The 15,657-nt window shown below is 42.9% G+C and overlaps 1 protein-coding gene across 1 annotated transcript; it reads right to left on the reverse strand.

Moving 5' to 3' along the window:
- Positions 1 to 269: 269 nt before the first annotated feature.
- per3 (period circadian clock 3) lies at positions 270 to 14,897 on the reverse strand. The gene is made up of 22 exons (XM_061069610.1): positions 14,797 to 14,897; positions 10,719 to 11,084; positions 9,621 to 9,781; positions 9,381 to 9,499; positions 8,443 to 8,641; positions 7,955 to 8,006; positions 7,505 to 7,653; positions 7,277 to 7,355; positions 7,065 to 7,171; positions 6,623 to 6,779; positions 6,275 to 6,383; positions 6,027 to 6,155; positions 5,816 to 5,924; positions 5,384 to 5,495; positions 5,173 to 5,300; positions 4,919 to 5,077; positions 4,505 to 4,756; positions 3,550 to 4,412; positions 3,172 to 3,358; positions 2,655 to 2,841; positions 1,668 to 1,818; positions 270 to 1,578 (listed from the first exon to the last, which is right to left on the reverse strand). Exons 2-22 carry the CDS (start codon positions 10,994 to 10,996, stop codon positions 1,456 to 1,458), a joined length of 3,810 nt encoding a protein of 1,269 aa, XP_060925593.1. The 5' UTR covers positions 10,997 to 11,084; positions 14,797 to 14,897; the 3' UTR covers positions 270 to 1,455.
- Between the last annotated feature and the right edge of the window lie 760 nt (positions 14,898 to 15,657).

Consider the following 15,657-nt stretch of genomic DNA (forward strand, 5'->3'; position numbering starts at 1 on the left):
TGCGAGATAGAGCTTTACATTTTCACCTTTTCCAGAGAATTATGAATAGATCTTGATGTGAAAAATCAGGCACATTTAGGGGACACATAGTAACGACTGTGTGAAATTTGCTGCAGCTTGATTAGATTAAAGGCGTGTTGGTCCTTGGAGGAGTAAGGTGCTCTCGTGAGGGACATTCTGCTTTGCAGATTGCGCTTTTTAGACAATCACACTTGTTAGATCATTGATCATTTATTCATTCCTTTGTCCCTGAAATCAAGACAAATGTTTTTTTTATACACTTTGTGAAGTTCGATTTGTGATAAACATTTTCTATAAAACACATGGCCGCAATATATACTTTCCATCTAAAAACTGTAGGAAACCCTGGTCTGTCCTGCACTTTTAGACAACTGTGTCAAAGGCAGCAGCTTGCAATCAATCAGAGTGTGATTGATGAGATCACCTGCCATCTGATCTGTTCCAGTAGGATCTACAATGCGTTAGTTGATTCCTCTGTCGCTCTGTTTCACACAAACAGGCAGTCAATCAGACAGACAGCTACACAGAGTGTGATGGGGAATTCATTCAGAGAGTAAACACAGGATCAGAGGGTATTTGGGGCGCTGCTCTGTCTGTTTAAAGTTAGAGGTCATCTACAGGGTGAGGACCAGGCAGGAAGCTGGGTAGAGAAAAGCACCGGCAACAGGATGTTTGAAGAAACTGGGGTGTATTTATGTTGTTGTACTAAATTCAATTTGAAAATATCGACAAGTTTGCTGTTGTTTGTGACTCAGAGTGAGAGAAAAAACAATGATGCTCTAAACAAGAACAGATGGAATAATAACAATTAAAATACAATATTCATATCTGAACATTATAAACAGTGTCTTTGCCATCAGGGAAAGAGAACAAAACTACCATGTGTATTCCATGGTATGTCACTGAAGGAGATGATGTGGTACATGGAAACTGCACAACCTGCGCTTTGTATCACCGGAGCACAGCCTGCTGTGTGTTGTTATACGACAACTGGGCCAGTGCTGTCTTTGTCACCCAGTCACTGGTCCAGCAGACTGGGTGCGAGTACAAAGTGCTCATGTTCAGCAACCGAACGACCCTCCTCTTCCTCTGTTGGGCATCAAGTGGCTCATGGCACCAAAGGATTCTTGGAAACTGAGTTAAGCCCGACAGAGGCTCTATTAACACAAACAGAAGAGAGGTGAAATATTCATGATCCAATGTTAGGCCGACTGAGACGAAAATGCCGGTGAGAATGTCGCCTCTCCCGACTCCTCAGGGCCTGGTCCAGCCTCCGATAACTTCACATAACAAGTTCAACATGTATTTAGAGCAAAGGGACACACTCCTCTGGACTGGTCAGAAAAAGAGATGGTAGGGCTCTCTCGGAGGGTCTCTGGCTGAGCTGGTTCACTATGAACCGGGTGGTGGTTGTTTTTAGGGGTACCATGTCTCTCAAGTGTCCAACACAGGTCCACTGGAGTTCTGCTGATGGCTGTCCAGAGCGGAGGAGCTTTCTGGGGCAGGTGGGTGAGGGAATGGGGTGACCCCTGCTCCTGAGCTGCAGGTCCCACAACCCTGACAAACACAAAAAGACAAGTAAGAAGTGGTTTCAGGGGGGCAAAGAGAAGGAATTCTATTTGTGGTGAGTGTGTGAAGATCCCCACCTGTATATCAATCTCCTGTGGGGTAGTGTGCTGTTGGATCCAGGGATGGACTTCAGCCAGCTCTTCTCTCTGCTCCTGGCTGAACCAGGGCTGGAGATGCTGAAGAACCCGAAGCTTTTTCCTGTCCTCTGCCAACACCTCAGCCTGGTCCCTGTGGGTAAAATAAGACAAAGTTAAATGTCTTCCTTGCCTTAGTCACTGTTTGCCACTTCTGCCAAGAGAATTAGCTGCCGCACATGGATTCATGACAAGCCATTGATGGACTGCTAAACAGTGAAATCGCTACGTATTTGTTGTGTGCATCCCCTTAATTTAATACTGATGTCATTACATGATTAAATCAAAGGATTGAGTTAAAATCCTGGCACTCAGAGAGGCAGAGTCATAGAGCAACTGTCAGATGGGTAGCATGTCATGGAAATGATGGCAAATCTACAAAGCCAGCAAAAACATTTCCATGGTCTCGAAACCTCTTCTGTCAAATAGGGTTTGAGCTTCAGAAAGTTCAAAAGGATTTACGTCTTTTTTTTTATTTGACTCACCAAACTGCAGAATCTACGAGTGGCTGTGGTTGCTCTCTCTCTTTTGGGAATGGTGTTTATGATGATGTACAATTTGGTGCAGAGCCAAATAAAATTCCAGATCTAGTTAATTAAAATATGGTTTCATTGAGGGACTGTTGGTCCTTGGTGAAGACGTAGGTATACGATCTACTGAGTGCCACTCTAGTTTCCAATGACACATGTTTCTAGGGTTAATGAAGGTTTAACTACAGAGCACAGCTCACAGGAACAACTGACAGAGTAGGGAAGAAATTCTGCTCTGCATGTGTTGGCATTTTTAAGCATTTTCCTTTTCAGGTCACATTTCACTCGGTGATGCAAAAAGCAGCTGCTTCCTGACAGCTGTCAAAGGTCTTAACACAACAGATTCTTCTGTTTATTGAGAAAGGAATGGAAACACCAGGAGAAGTGTCGCTGTGTGTACCTGGTGTGGATCTGGTATGTCATCAAGACTCGCTCAGGTGTGCTCTTGATCATGCTCCACAGGGGGTTCTCCACACGCGTGTCGGAGCTGTGCTGGTTCTCTGCTGGTGGGTCCTGGCTCTTGCGGGCTCTGCGCAACGTGTCTGATGAATCATTGCTGGCGAAGTATTTGCTGCTGTTGCTGCTGCCTGTAAACCCATTAGCAAGTCAGTCGCTGTGTTCAGAGGTTACACATACAATATTCATTGCCACTAGATGTCTCACTAGCACCAGCATCTCGACCAAAAGTCTAGCACATATTTGTTGCTCATTTCAATTAGCTTATAAATGTTGAAAAAAATGTCAACAGTACAGATTCATCGTAACATTGTGATGACAAAAATACCGAAAGATTTCGGATATAGTTTTACTATAACTAATGTGCTTAAAATATATATTATCAACAAATTAAAAAGATAATTCTTTAGAACTTAAATGTTATATGGATTATATGGAAGTGTCGGTTTTCTCCTTCTTACCAGTGTGAGAGGTGGAGGTTCCATTGGAGCCAGATTCAGATCCAGATCGCAACGAGCCTCCAGACTCCCCTGATCCTGAAGCGTTGGAGTCGATCCCTGACCTGGCATCCTCCTGCAGTAGCAGGTCAAGCATCTCACTGGATGTAGACTGGGTATCATGGTTCCCAGAGTCACTGGGGTTGTCAGCCTTAGAAAGGAAAGGGTCTTTAGGTCAGAAATACACCAGAATTTGATTCCTTGGTCTTCACAACTGTATGCATTGTACTGGCTATGCATTCAAATGACAGAATGATGAATTTGTTTAAACATGTAAGAGAGTATAAAGTAGTAGTCTAAAGCCTGTTGAAGGTAAAGATTGATGGACAGCAGTCGACTCACCTCGTTGTCATGTTTTTCATGGAGGCTATCTATGTGGTTGTGCCCGGTGCTTCTCTGCCCTTCACTCGGCTTGGGCAGCTCCTCCTGCAGCAGGTTGAGCTGCAGGGGAGAACTTGAGCGAGAGCTGGAGAATAAAGCCCGGGCTCCAGGTGCCTCCTCCTCCTCCCCAACAGAGGAGCTGGGTCTGGGAGAGCAAAGCAGAGGGACCGGGCAGGTCATAGTGTGGGGGCTGGGCTGGGTTTGGAACTGAGGCTGCAGGAAAGGAGAGCTTCCAGGGGCAAAGCCCGTCATGGTGATCAGTGCCTCGGGCAGCATGGAGGCACCCGATGGAGGGAACATGGCTGGGTAACCTGCAGTAAAAGTTTGGTAGTTGGGAAGGATGACGGCCATGACTGGAGCCAAGTAAGGGTTGATGGGTTGGGCTGGAGCCATGGGCTGCATGGTGTGAAAGCTCTGCATGTTCTGCAGACTCGGAATGGAATGCATCTGAATTGGTTGCATGCCTGACAGGCTCTGAGTCGACTGTATGGTGTTGAAGTTGTAGCTGAGCTGGGTTTGGTCTGGAGGCTGCAGAACTAAAGGAGTCGCTCCAGGCATCTGTTGTGCGCTGGGCGGTTGCTCTGGGGTAGGCTGAGTCGCCATCATAGGGAAGAATGGCGTCTGGAGTAGGGATGTTTGGCCGTTGGGCGCCCTCATCTGGGGCTGAGATGACTCTGATGGAGACCAGGAAGAGTCAGGGACACGGCGAGGAGGTCCAGGTGGAGAGACATAGCTATCTGAGGAACCCTGGGGTTTGGGGCGCTTGTACCTGGGCTTTCCTCTCCGAGAGCGGTTACAACCACTCAATGGACGTAGGTTATCACCTATGGTGAGATGGACAAACATTTTAGTTGGTGTTTACTAAATGAGATGGTATTCTAAAAAAAAGCCTTACTACACAAATAAGTACAAATACCTGGGTGATGGGAGTGAACCATCGAGCTGTCATCCAGCTGCAGGTAGGAGCTGTAGGGGCTCTGGAGGACGCGGTGGCGGACACGATCAACATACTCTTGCTCCTCCTTCTGGGTATGAGCTGACAGCACATGCTTGGTGAGACCGACAAATCTTTGCTTCTCTGCGGCGTGGCGAGGGGCTGGACGGATGTGGGTGGGAACAGCATCAGCAGGCTCACTGCCCATTGGTGCCTCCTCTGGTGCCGTGGCCTCTGTGTGTGAACATTGTGGAGAAAAGACTTGTTCAGTGGTTTACAAGCCTTTCCTGACACCTCACAAACAGAGAGTGATCCAAAGCTTTCCTAAATGAAGATGAACTCCTCATAGAGTTGCATAGGAGATCGTAACACAGACATGACGGCATGTTTAAGTACCTGACTCAGGCTGCGGCACATGTACGATGGTGCTACTGTATGAACACTGGCTGGTGACTGAGACCACACTCATGGCCTTGGTGGACATTGTGATGTCTGTGAGAGGTGCTCCCAATACAGCTGCAGGGCCCACTGACACCTCACTGTCCAACACCACCACTGGATACACGAGTAAGGAAATAAAAATCAGTTCATGTTGATTTGGCAAAGAATATTACAGAAGACAAAGTCATGTGCTGCAAATGTGTTTTTACCATCTGAGTTGGCCTGAGCCGTGTCTGTGGCTCCAGCAGGCTTTTCATCTTCTGAGGAAGATGAGGTGGACAGGGAATGAGACTCACTCTTGCGCTTAAGGGCCGGACCTGTACAGCTATCCAAATATCTGCAACAGAGAGAAATTAATGACATGCTTTGTCGTGTAGTGAACTGAGATGAGATGATGCAAGCGTGGTTACGACCTCACACCTGATGATGTTGTCCACAGAGTTGATTTGTTGATAGGAGGGAATGTGTGTTTGCTTCCTGCTTTCTTCATGATCTCTGACCTCAGGGTTTAGGACTGCGGGCGGTAGACGTGCTGGATGAATAAAGGGTAATTTGAATTATGAAATATCTACACTGATGCATATCTTTGAGTTCAATTGGATGTTTGTGCCAAATTTGAAGACATTCCCTCAAGCTGATCTTAAGATATCATGTTCAAGAATAACATAAGAATACTTTTTGAGGCCAACATGACTTTGATATTTGGCCACCACGGTCTATTCAGCTCATTCTTGAGTGTAAGTGAATGTTTGTGCCAGAAATGATGAAATTTCCTTTAACATGAAAGTCAACATAAACAACAAAAGTCCTTCAACGTAATGCATTGTATTGGTGTGTGTGGGACTGTTTTACCTGTGGCAGGTTTGCCAAAAAGAGACATTTTGTGGTTGGAATCCAGATAGGCCCGCTGACCCCAACTCTTCACTCTGTTCACGTCGGCACAGATCTGCTGCAAAGTCATCTGCAAGAATACACACACACACAAAATACAACAGTGTGATCAATCTTAACAAGAGCAAATGAGCTACTATTGGTCTGCTGAGAAGTGATGTCACTGTCTCACCGATTCCCGGTGTGAGTCCTCCCATGGGTTACCATTGCTGTCACTTGAAGAAGCTACGCTGATGTAATGCTCATGAGATCTGTTACTTCCCAAGCTGCCGTAACCACTGGAACCATTGTTGCGGACCGGCTGAGGATAGGAGACAAAGAAGTGAGTAATTCTCATATTCACAAACACACAAAGAAAGCATGACATTACAGAAAAGATTCCTCTATGGGGCTGCGTGCTTTCAACAAAGAAATATTCACCTGCAGGAAAAGCTTATAGATCTTTGCTTGCAGGTCTTTAATTTCTTCATGGGTGACTGTAAAATCCTCCTGAGTCCAAGCAGCAAATACATCCTCATTCAGTGGACTCCTACAGTCAAGAGAAAAGCACATTGACATCTACCCTATCGTGATGCAATTTAATTAAATTGTTTGTTTTTTTGCAATATCAATGCTGCAGCAACACTTCACTGAAAAAAAGAGGGGGGTTATAATGCAGATGCAAAATCCAAATCCTCTTCCTGAGAACATTGAAGGCACCGAGACTTTACTTTTGTATACAACCGAGAAAATGATTGTCTTTTTTGTGAGAGTGCTTTTGCTCCTTACGTTCTGACTTTATGCCGTCCGATGATAAAGGCCACCTTACGGCTCCATGGGTTGATGAAACTGGACCAGCTGGTGTCCAAGGTGATGTAGTCTCCATTCTGACAGCGCATACGCACCGGAGAGTGCTCAAATGGCCGCTGGCCAGCATACTTCAACACTACACATGGCACCAAGAAGTGAAAAACAAGAGAGATGAAGATATAATTAACTGAAGGACAGACTGGTCCCCAAAAAACAACCTTAAGGGAAAACCTGGATGGATATGAACTCTGGGTATAATAACGTCTGTTACTGGTTAATGTACTTAATATTTTTTCTACAAATGCATTAATTGACAAATTACCATATCCCTATTGTACTCACTACTACTCCAGAGTCCCGACACTACTATTTGTTACGTTAGAAATGAACTACTCCAAAGAAACCTTCCTTGAGCATGTACCTTTCCGGTGCATGGACAGCAGGAGGGGCCGGTCCTCTGGATGAATACAAGTCAGCAATGATGTGCCAATCAGATCCTGAGGAAGGTATCCTAGCAACGGTACAGCCCTGTGGATAATAATCGTAATGTCATCTTCATAAACACAATTTCCATATAATGGCTCAACATAAAGCTCAAACTCTGGCTGTGAACATTTTTGTGTGTGTATAGACCTGTCATCCACTTCCAGGAACACACAACCAGGGGAGTGCGTGGTGGTGAAGATGCGCTTGTCCACTGGGATCCGAGGGGCTGCACGAACAAATAACAAACTAAATCAGGAAGTACATCGCCTTAGCAGAGTGTCGAGTGTGTAGCGCTCGACAACTTTCCAATTTAATCATTTGTAATCATTTACAACACTGCTGGTTGTGTTTAGTTTTTGGTGGAAATGACTGTACCTTCATATCCAGAGATGATGCGTTCAGCCAGCGCCAGAGAGCACGGCTCCTCCTCCTCTCCACTTGCTCCTGTTCCCTTCACCTTCAGCAGGTACGGCGTAATTCGGAATGGATTGTAATGCATCTCACCCTCACGGTCCTTCCTACCCCTAAAATATACACATGAATTTCACTTTCCTTTGTGATCACATGGGGAAACCAGCCTTTTAACTTTTTAGCTGAGGCAAAACACTTGTAGAAGCTTTACAGGAAAGTAGACAAATGCTGATATAGTCTATATACTGTATAGTAAATCTATCCGTTTCTAGACTGGTCTATCCTCAAACAGCAATCTCTCTGTGCTACCATAATACAGCGATGACTTGCTTCGTCTTTAACTGTGCTGTATAGCTCGTAACAAAGTCCCATAGAGGTGTCAGGATGAATGAATGACCTGATACTTATGCTGACCTGATTCTGCAGAAGAAGGACTTGACTTGCGCACAGTCAAACAGAACTCCCGCTGCAGAGACAGACAACAGAGAAAAGGGGTATTTGCATGTTTAAATACACAGGGGCATACAGACAAAGTTTAACATATGTTTGAAAATGTACAATGTCCAACTGTCTACCTCTGGCAATCCATAGAAGATTAAAGTGTAATCTAAGTGTAAATGTTGGTTATGTCTATTGGTGTTTTTATTATGTTGGTATGCGGGAAATGCCCTGAGAATGTTCTGGTTAATGTTATTAATGCTATAGGGATACAAAAATATATATATATATATTTTATAATATGCGAAGCAGACAAAAAAGAAAAGGATAGAAGTAAAATAATAAGACTAATTTGAATAATTGAATTAACCTCAATTTAACACAAAGCTTGAAACTTTAGTTAATAATTAATATTTGAAGACTTAAAATTAACTTAAAGTTTATAAAATGTGGCTAAAACACACCTGTGTGTGAGTTGCTCCAGGGCGGCAGGTGCGGCTGAGCCGTGTGAGCGTAGAAGACATTAACATCTTGGTGGAAGAGCAGCTCCACAAACTTGGCCGACTCCAGGAACTTCCGCTTGCAGCATAGAATGGTGTGAGCCTGCTCCGACGTGTAGAGCACGCGGCCGCTCGTCAGGGAGAAGACAACCACGAAAGATTCCTACACACAGATACAGAGAGACGTACGCACGCACATGTAGAAAGACACACGTACACAAGCGAGCCATGTCACAGACACACAAAAGCAGTGAACACGTACACTAAAACACAAGTGTGAGGCAGAAATATACGTATATTTTCATGCATATATGTTTGCCAGTGTGAAGGAGCTTTTAATAACTAGAACTGTTATGCCTATGTATTTCTACATACTTTTTTTCCCGATTCATATAAACGTCACTGTAACCTTTGACAAAAGAAACAGAAATTACTTTATCTTTAAGTCCAAGTGACAACTGATCAAAAGTTGAAGAAATTCCCTCCAACATAGATTTCACATTTTTTGAAGCCACCGTGACCTTGACCTTAGACCACTGAAATCAAATCAATTCATCAGTGAGTCCAAGTGAATTGTGCCAGATGTAATGAAATTCCCTACCAGCAGTCCTAATAAGTCACATTCAGTGGAACATGAGGTCATTGTGACTTTGACCTTTGTCCTCCAGGCACCAAAATCTAATCAGTTTATTCTTGAGTCCAAGTCAATATTTGTACCAGATTTGAGGAAATTCCCTCAAGGCATTCCTGAGATATCATGTTCACAAGAAAGGGACGGATGGGCAACAGAAAAACATGATGCCTCCAGCTACTGGTTGTCACCAGCGCAGATATTGTCTACAATTGCAAGAATGTGAATTATCATGAGTTCTCGTGTGTGTGTGTGTAATGCGAGTGTGTACCGTGTTTTTAAGGGTGTGTCCAGAAATGACTCTTTCCAACTCTTCCAGGGAGCAAACTGTGGCATTTCTCCTCTCATCCTGGCCTGTTCTAATCGGCAGTTTGTAGTATTCACTATTGGCTGCAGAGAAAAGCACAAAAAGGACAGACTTGTTGGCAGGTTTGGTGGAAAAAAAGGGTTAAAAATACAAACTCTTTCTGAGAATCACAAATGTTTCCAGCTGTGTGTTCAGCCCTGTTACCTTGAACTTGTTTGACACAGTTAAGTGCGTAATGTAAGGCCTCCACAGTGCTGGCTTTGCTGTGCCTGCGTTTGCCTGACGGAAGCCTCTTCTTCATCTCAGCCACAGTGATCTTCATTTCTCTGTGGGCCTGCCTTTTGCCACCATCTGGATGCTCACCGCTACAGAATCAGAGATTCAATATCAATAAACATGATTAGGTCACAATCACACAGAAGAGAACATAGCAGATATTGTTTTCAATGTCTTTTATTTCACACAAATGATGTAAGATGTATATTTTTAGGCCCTGGTTTCAGCACATCCCAGTACGGTATGAAAATCTATTTATCACACATTAGTATCATATCTTACTTGAGACACTGAGATTGCTCTTTTTTATGGGTGGTATTTTTGTCAGTACAGAATCGCTACACGGTTATAAAAGGGACACTTGTGTTTTTTTTTTACTGTTTTAACATCAGCTGCTCGGCAGCATCACATTTGTTGACAAAACATGAGTTGTGAATTTCTTCGAATCTGACCATTGGTTTTATTGTTTATTATGAAGTTATTTGGTGTAGCAAACAAAGATGGATCATATAACTACAAACCAATAGCATACACACCTGTCTTCATCTTTAAACGACTGCATTTGTGATGGCCATGTGCACTCTCAGTTTCTCATGCAACATTATGAGCATGCAGACTTTTATTTCTACCTCAGTGGTTACAATATTAATCTAAACTAGACTGTGGATTTGTTTACAACCTCTTTGTTGGTCTGACGGTTCTATGATTTGTTCTGTTGTGTGTTTTATTAGCATGTTGTTCTGTTACAAGATCTCAGCTCTAACTTGGGGGAGTACATTGTTCATCTGATATCTTTTATATCTGATCTGAAGTTGAGGTCAGAGACAAAATAAAAATATATACAAAAATAAAATGCTAACTGTAGTTACCCGATACTAAGGTGTCTAGACTCTCAAATTGATTAACACAAATTCTGTAGGCTGATAAACACACTATTGTGCATTCTAAAACTTGTTTTGAGATGTGACAAAAACTTGTGTTGTGTCACTGTGTTGTGAATGTTTACAGAAATGTCAGGGCAGCTACCTCTCGATTGAAACTGAGGTGGATCCAGTGGCACTCCTAGGGCTGTGATTGGCCGAGGAGGAGAGGTCATGTGAACCACTGGTCATCTCTTCATCTTCCTGCCCGACTTCTCCACCTGAAGCTCCTCTCTCCTCTCCTCTCCCCTTTGCCCCTCTGTCCTGCTGCCCGGACGTCACACTCTGTTCCCCTCCACCTTCACCTGTAGCTGTAGCTGTCACCTGTCCCTCTCCATCCAGGCCGCTGTCACCCCCAGGCATCTCCGCACTTTGGTCACACATCAACAGCAATATGTCCAGTTATAGTGATCAGTCTTCATATGTTCAAACGAGGGAATGAGTTCCATGTGGCGATGATAATTAATCAGCACTGTAAGACAGAGGGAAATGAGTGGAGATGATCGTAACCATTTTTCAAGTTAGCAGGATTTCATTCACAACATGGACAAACTAGCAGCCGGTGGAGACCTGGTGCTTCAGGGCTCATGAAGAAATCATGACAGATTATGTGGTAAAGCACTGTCCTCCATCTTGGCCCAGTTGTCAATGTGAGGCAGGTGGGGTTGTTTAAAACATTAGTGGCGAGAGGGTGATCTTAAAGAACTGGAGATTATTAACCTTGAAGCCTTAAAGTCATGGTACTACGAAGCAAACTGTGGAAACCTCTGCAGTCTCAATCCCATATTCTCCCTGATCTATATCCAACCAGTTGATGGCCGTCCATCTTCAGCCTGATTGTTTCTGGCTCTTAAGAGAAAATTTCTCATTGCTACAGTCGCCAAGTGTTTGCCCATGGTGGGGCTCTCAGTCTTTGTTATAAAGACTAGGACTAGACCTGCTCTATAGGAAAAGATGCCCTGAGAAAACCCTTTGTTACAATTTGTGGCTCTAAAATGTACATGATCCAACTATACTGTTACAATATATTCAGTTTATTTTGTATATATAATTCCTTATATTTGTGTTTATATAGTATGAATCATTATTCATTACTTTAACTGCATGTCAATTTTACTACCCCCCTTTGCTGCCATACCGTGGCAAATTTCCCCTAAGTGGGACTAATTAAGGATTATTCCATCTCATTTTATGATACATCAGGAACATCACAAATGCATTAATAACTGTAAATGTTTTTGCTAATGATTCGAGTGTACAATTTCCAGGGATGTTTTAAACTGGAAGACTTGGTGAAACACAACAAACAGGGTGTTATTACTTTCAATTACATGCTTGTTCCTGCTAAGACAAAAAAACAAAATAAAGTACAATGGCTTACTGTAATATCTCTTTCTCTTCAAACACAGTCACATAAAGGGAAAAATCTGCCCCTTAAAGGGATGAAAATTCACTCATTATCTTCTCACCACTATGCAGATGGAGAGGAAGGTGAAGTGTTTGAGTCAACAAACCAATTTAGGAGTTTCAGAGGTAAACAGCGTGGCAGCCAAATCCAATACAATCTAACAAAATTGCGACCACTTCTTCAAACGTAAAAAAACTGAAAAAACTGAAAATGCCTCAATACTGCTTGTGTGGTGTTATCCAAGTGTCCGTAAGCCCTGACATTCAAATTCATCTCGAACTAGCTCCACTGACACATCAAGCAAAACAAAGCCAAAAGGTACGTTACCCAAGTTCAATGATTAACCGTCTCAAATCAACATCCTTCTACCAGCCTTATTTCCAGGGCACTAAATAGCATTGATATACAAACAAAAGCTGAAGCTACCACCAAAACAGATGTGACACTGAAAAGAGAGACACAGATAAGATAGAGGGAGATAGACTGAAACCGGAGTCGATGGAAATGTTGTTGGACCAGTCGTCGCTGCATGATTACATAACCAGCCTTGTAAAAAACGATCCACCCATTACTTGACATTATAACTATACATCACACATACAAAAACCCATGTTTACTTACTACAATTGTACAGCACACAAACAGACCACACTGAGGTCAAGGTGCTGACCCACGTTATTGGTGTTTACTTCTCTCCCCTACTAGAGTTTGAGGACTTGTTCAAAGCCCAGGATCACACCATAGACTGAATAATCCTGGTATTTACTACGGTCAACTCCACTTGACCAAAATGTCTTCTCTCTGTCTCCATATAAATATACATCTTTTGATAGAGTGGACTTTATTTGTTAGATGACAAGAAAATAATAGATTTTCTCAGACACACTATAGGCTTGTGACTTGATGTGTCAGTTGTTTATACTGTAATAGAGTATATGTATATATTTTTGTCTACTGTACATATTTTACATTGCTCTTGTATATATATTATATTTCCACGACAGATCAATAAAGTATTTCTGATTCTGCTTCAGACCCAAACCTACATAAATACACATCACAAGTACACACAATGTTCCTGCAGATATGCAAGAAAAAGCCAGGCAGGATATACATTAGATGATTTACAGTATACCGTTATGAAATCACAATATATTCAGTTACATTTACATACTGACATGGTTTAAATGTGGTCTATATACGTATTAAGGTTAACAAATATTTTATGAGGGAAATAGTTAAGAGGATCTGGGTTAAATGGCCTGACTGACATCTTCCAAGTTAAATATTTATAGGGCTGAGGTGGTATAGGGTCCTTGTAGGTGAACCTGTTTATAGGTGAGCGCAAATACTGGAGATTATCACTGCATATAAGATAAACTTACAAAAACAATACAGAGGTGAAAGAGGATTTAAGGCCAACACCGCCTTCATCCAATAGGAATAGAAACTGTTTCCAGGCTTAAACAACAGACCGACTCCCACTCATAACAAACATGACACTCATTTGTCGTTTCACTTCCCAGTCCCCACATGAACCCACTGACCTCAGTAACCCCACTCAGCACCACTAGTAAAGGCTTAAGCAGAGGATTGCAGCCCAGCCTGACATTCATCGTGCAAAAAACAGCGTTAGTGTGAGAAGAGTCACACATCTGGCCAGCTACAAAACCCATTTTGTCACATAGTAAAATGTAGCTGTGAAATAAAGCAATTAGTAACCCTGGCACTGACCTGGCTGACATAGGTAGATTTAGGGGTGTGCGTTTCAAATCTGAGCTTATATTGTAAATTGCTAGCTTGATAGTTACAGTAACAGTGAATATAATAGCTGTAATGTTATTAATGTATTGAAGCCTCAGATTGTTCTTGACACAGTAACCAGTGCCGCAGAACCGGCCAACTGCAGGTTTTAGGATGGATATTCCTGAAAACCAATACAAAGATGTGTGTTCTAACTGACCAGCATAGTATTAGTATTTAGAATAGATGTATAGTCACTGGCTTCTAACTGCGGTTGTACCAAACTGTAAGGGCCTTTACATTAATTGGTGACAAGCTCAATTTCCCTTAAATGGTGAGAAAGTTCTTCACCATAAACAGTGTTTTCATACAGCAAACGGACAGAAATCACGGTGCTTTGGTTAAGATTGGTTTGTGAAAGACGCCTAAACATCATTGTTTTTAATCATCTTCATTACAGGACACGGGAGCTGTTGAAAATAGAAGAAGCACTAAAATCCATTATAAAGAGGCGTGTTCTATTTTTCCAGCGTAGTATTACAATGTGGCATTGATATCAGTGTGGGTCACATGACATTGAAGCAAAAAAGAAAAGTACAATTAGTTTTTTTGTTTTCCCAATATTTAGGGGGAAAAAATAGTTGTAATTTAGCAATAAAAAAAAAGGCGTGTTACGTGACATCATACTCATGTCTTACTTGGATTGTCATCACATGGGCATTGATACGAACACTGGGTTTGTGTCATTTCAAATCGGATTTGCAGATGGTCTGTAAAACGAACCCCTGGCTCAGGAGGGAGCTGGAGGTGGACGGGGAGCAGCAGGACGCCGCTACCCGGAGAGCACCACATGCCGCTGAGCAAGGCACACTGTGTGATCATGTGAAGCCCACACACACACACACCCTCCACCACCAGACCAGGGGCTGAATCCCGTTTGTTTACATCCACGCTTCTCCGGGGTCGGCGGCGCAGGAGAGAAGCTGCTCCGCTCGCTTCACGTGTTCACCGGTGTGTTTGAGGGGATTTTTACCTTTTCAGCGACGCGTTCGAATCAGCTTCAGTGTCCAAAGAAGTCAAACTCAGGAACCATGTCTCCAGGTGGTTTTAGAAGCGGAGGGGGGAAAGCCCCGAGTCACTTCCCGGTCACAGATGTTCCCTCAGCTCCGCCACACAGCAGCTCTGATACACATGTGCAACGTGAGGCCGGTGCTGAGCAACCCCGCCCACCCCGCGGTGATTGGACAGGTGTTTTTTGTATGCGTCTTGTGGTTGGATAGAGAGTTCCAGGCAGGGCAGGCCCTGGCAATGTTGGCAGCCTAGACGAGATTTCAAATTGGCGCCCCCCAACATACACACGCAAACTGTCATGCATCCACAATAACTTTTGGACTGTATACAGATGCACACACAGGCAGACAAAATTGTAAGCTATAAAAAACAACTATTTATTCTTGTTATATATTAAAAATATATAACAAGAATATAAAGAGTCTGAAATCAGCTGTACTGATAGCATATCATGTCATGTCGACAAAAATAAATGTCCACAATCGGGGTGATGTACGTGATGAAGTGTGTATAAAAAGCAGCATAGAATGACACGGACCCACACAACGATAATTTGGCGGTTTGGCCTAGTAGGTAGAGTGGTCGTTCTTTATCACGTAGGTTGCGGGTTCGATCCCCGATTTTTCTTATCTTCGTGCCGGCAATATACTGAACTCTTAAAATTGGCAGGATTTCAATCACCTATTTATTGCAAAATATATAAAAAATAAAAATTAATTAAATATAAAAAAATAAAAATTAAATTAAATTAAATCAATAAAAAAAAATGTAAAAAAAATCCTGCGCTTGCAATTCCTGCGCAATGGGCTACTGCGCAGGATGT

Source organism: Limanda limanda, chromosome 4 (assembly GCF_963576545.1).
Source record: "Limanda limanda chromosome 4, fLimLim1.1, whole genome shotgun sequence".
NCBI lineage: Eukaryota > Metazoa > Chordata > Actinopteri > Pleuronectiformes > Pleuronectidae > Limanda > Limanda limanda.

Coding starts and splice junctions, on each gene's coding strand:
- per3 (XM_061069610.1), bottom strand. CDS start 10,996: ATGTGTGACCAAAGTGCGGAGATGCCTGGGGGTGACAGCGGCCTGGAT. Junction 4,757..4,918: donor TGTGCCGCAGCCTGAGTCAG/GTACTTAAACAT, acceptor GTTCACACACAG/AGGCCACGGCACCAGAGGAG. Junction 1,819..2,654: donor ACATACCAGATCCACACCAG/GTACACACAGCG, acceptor TTTTACCCACAG/GGACCAGGCTGAGGTGTTGG.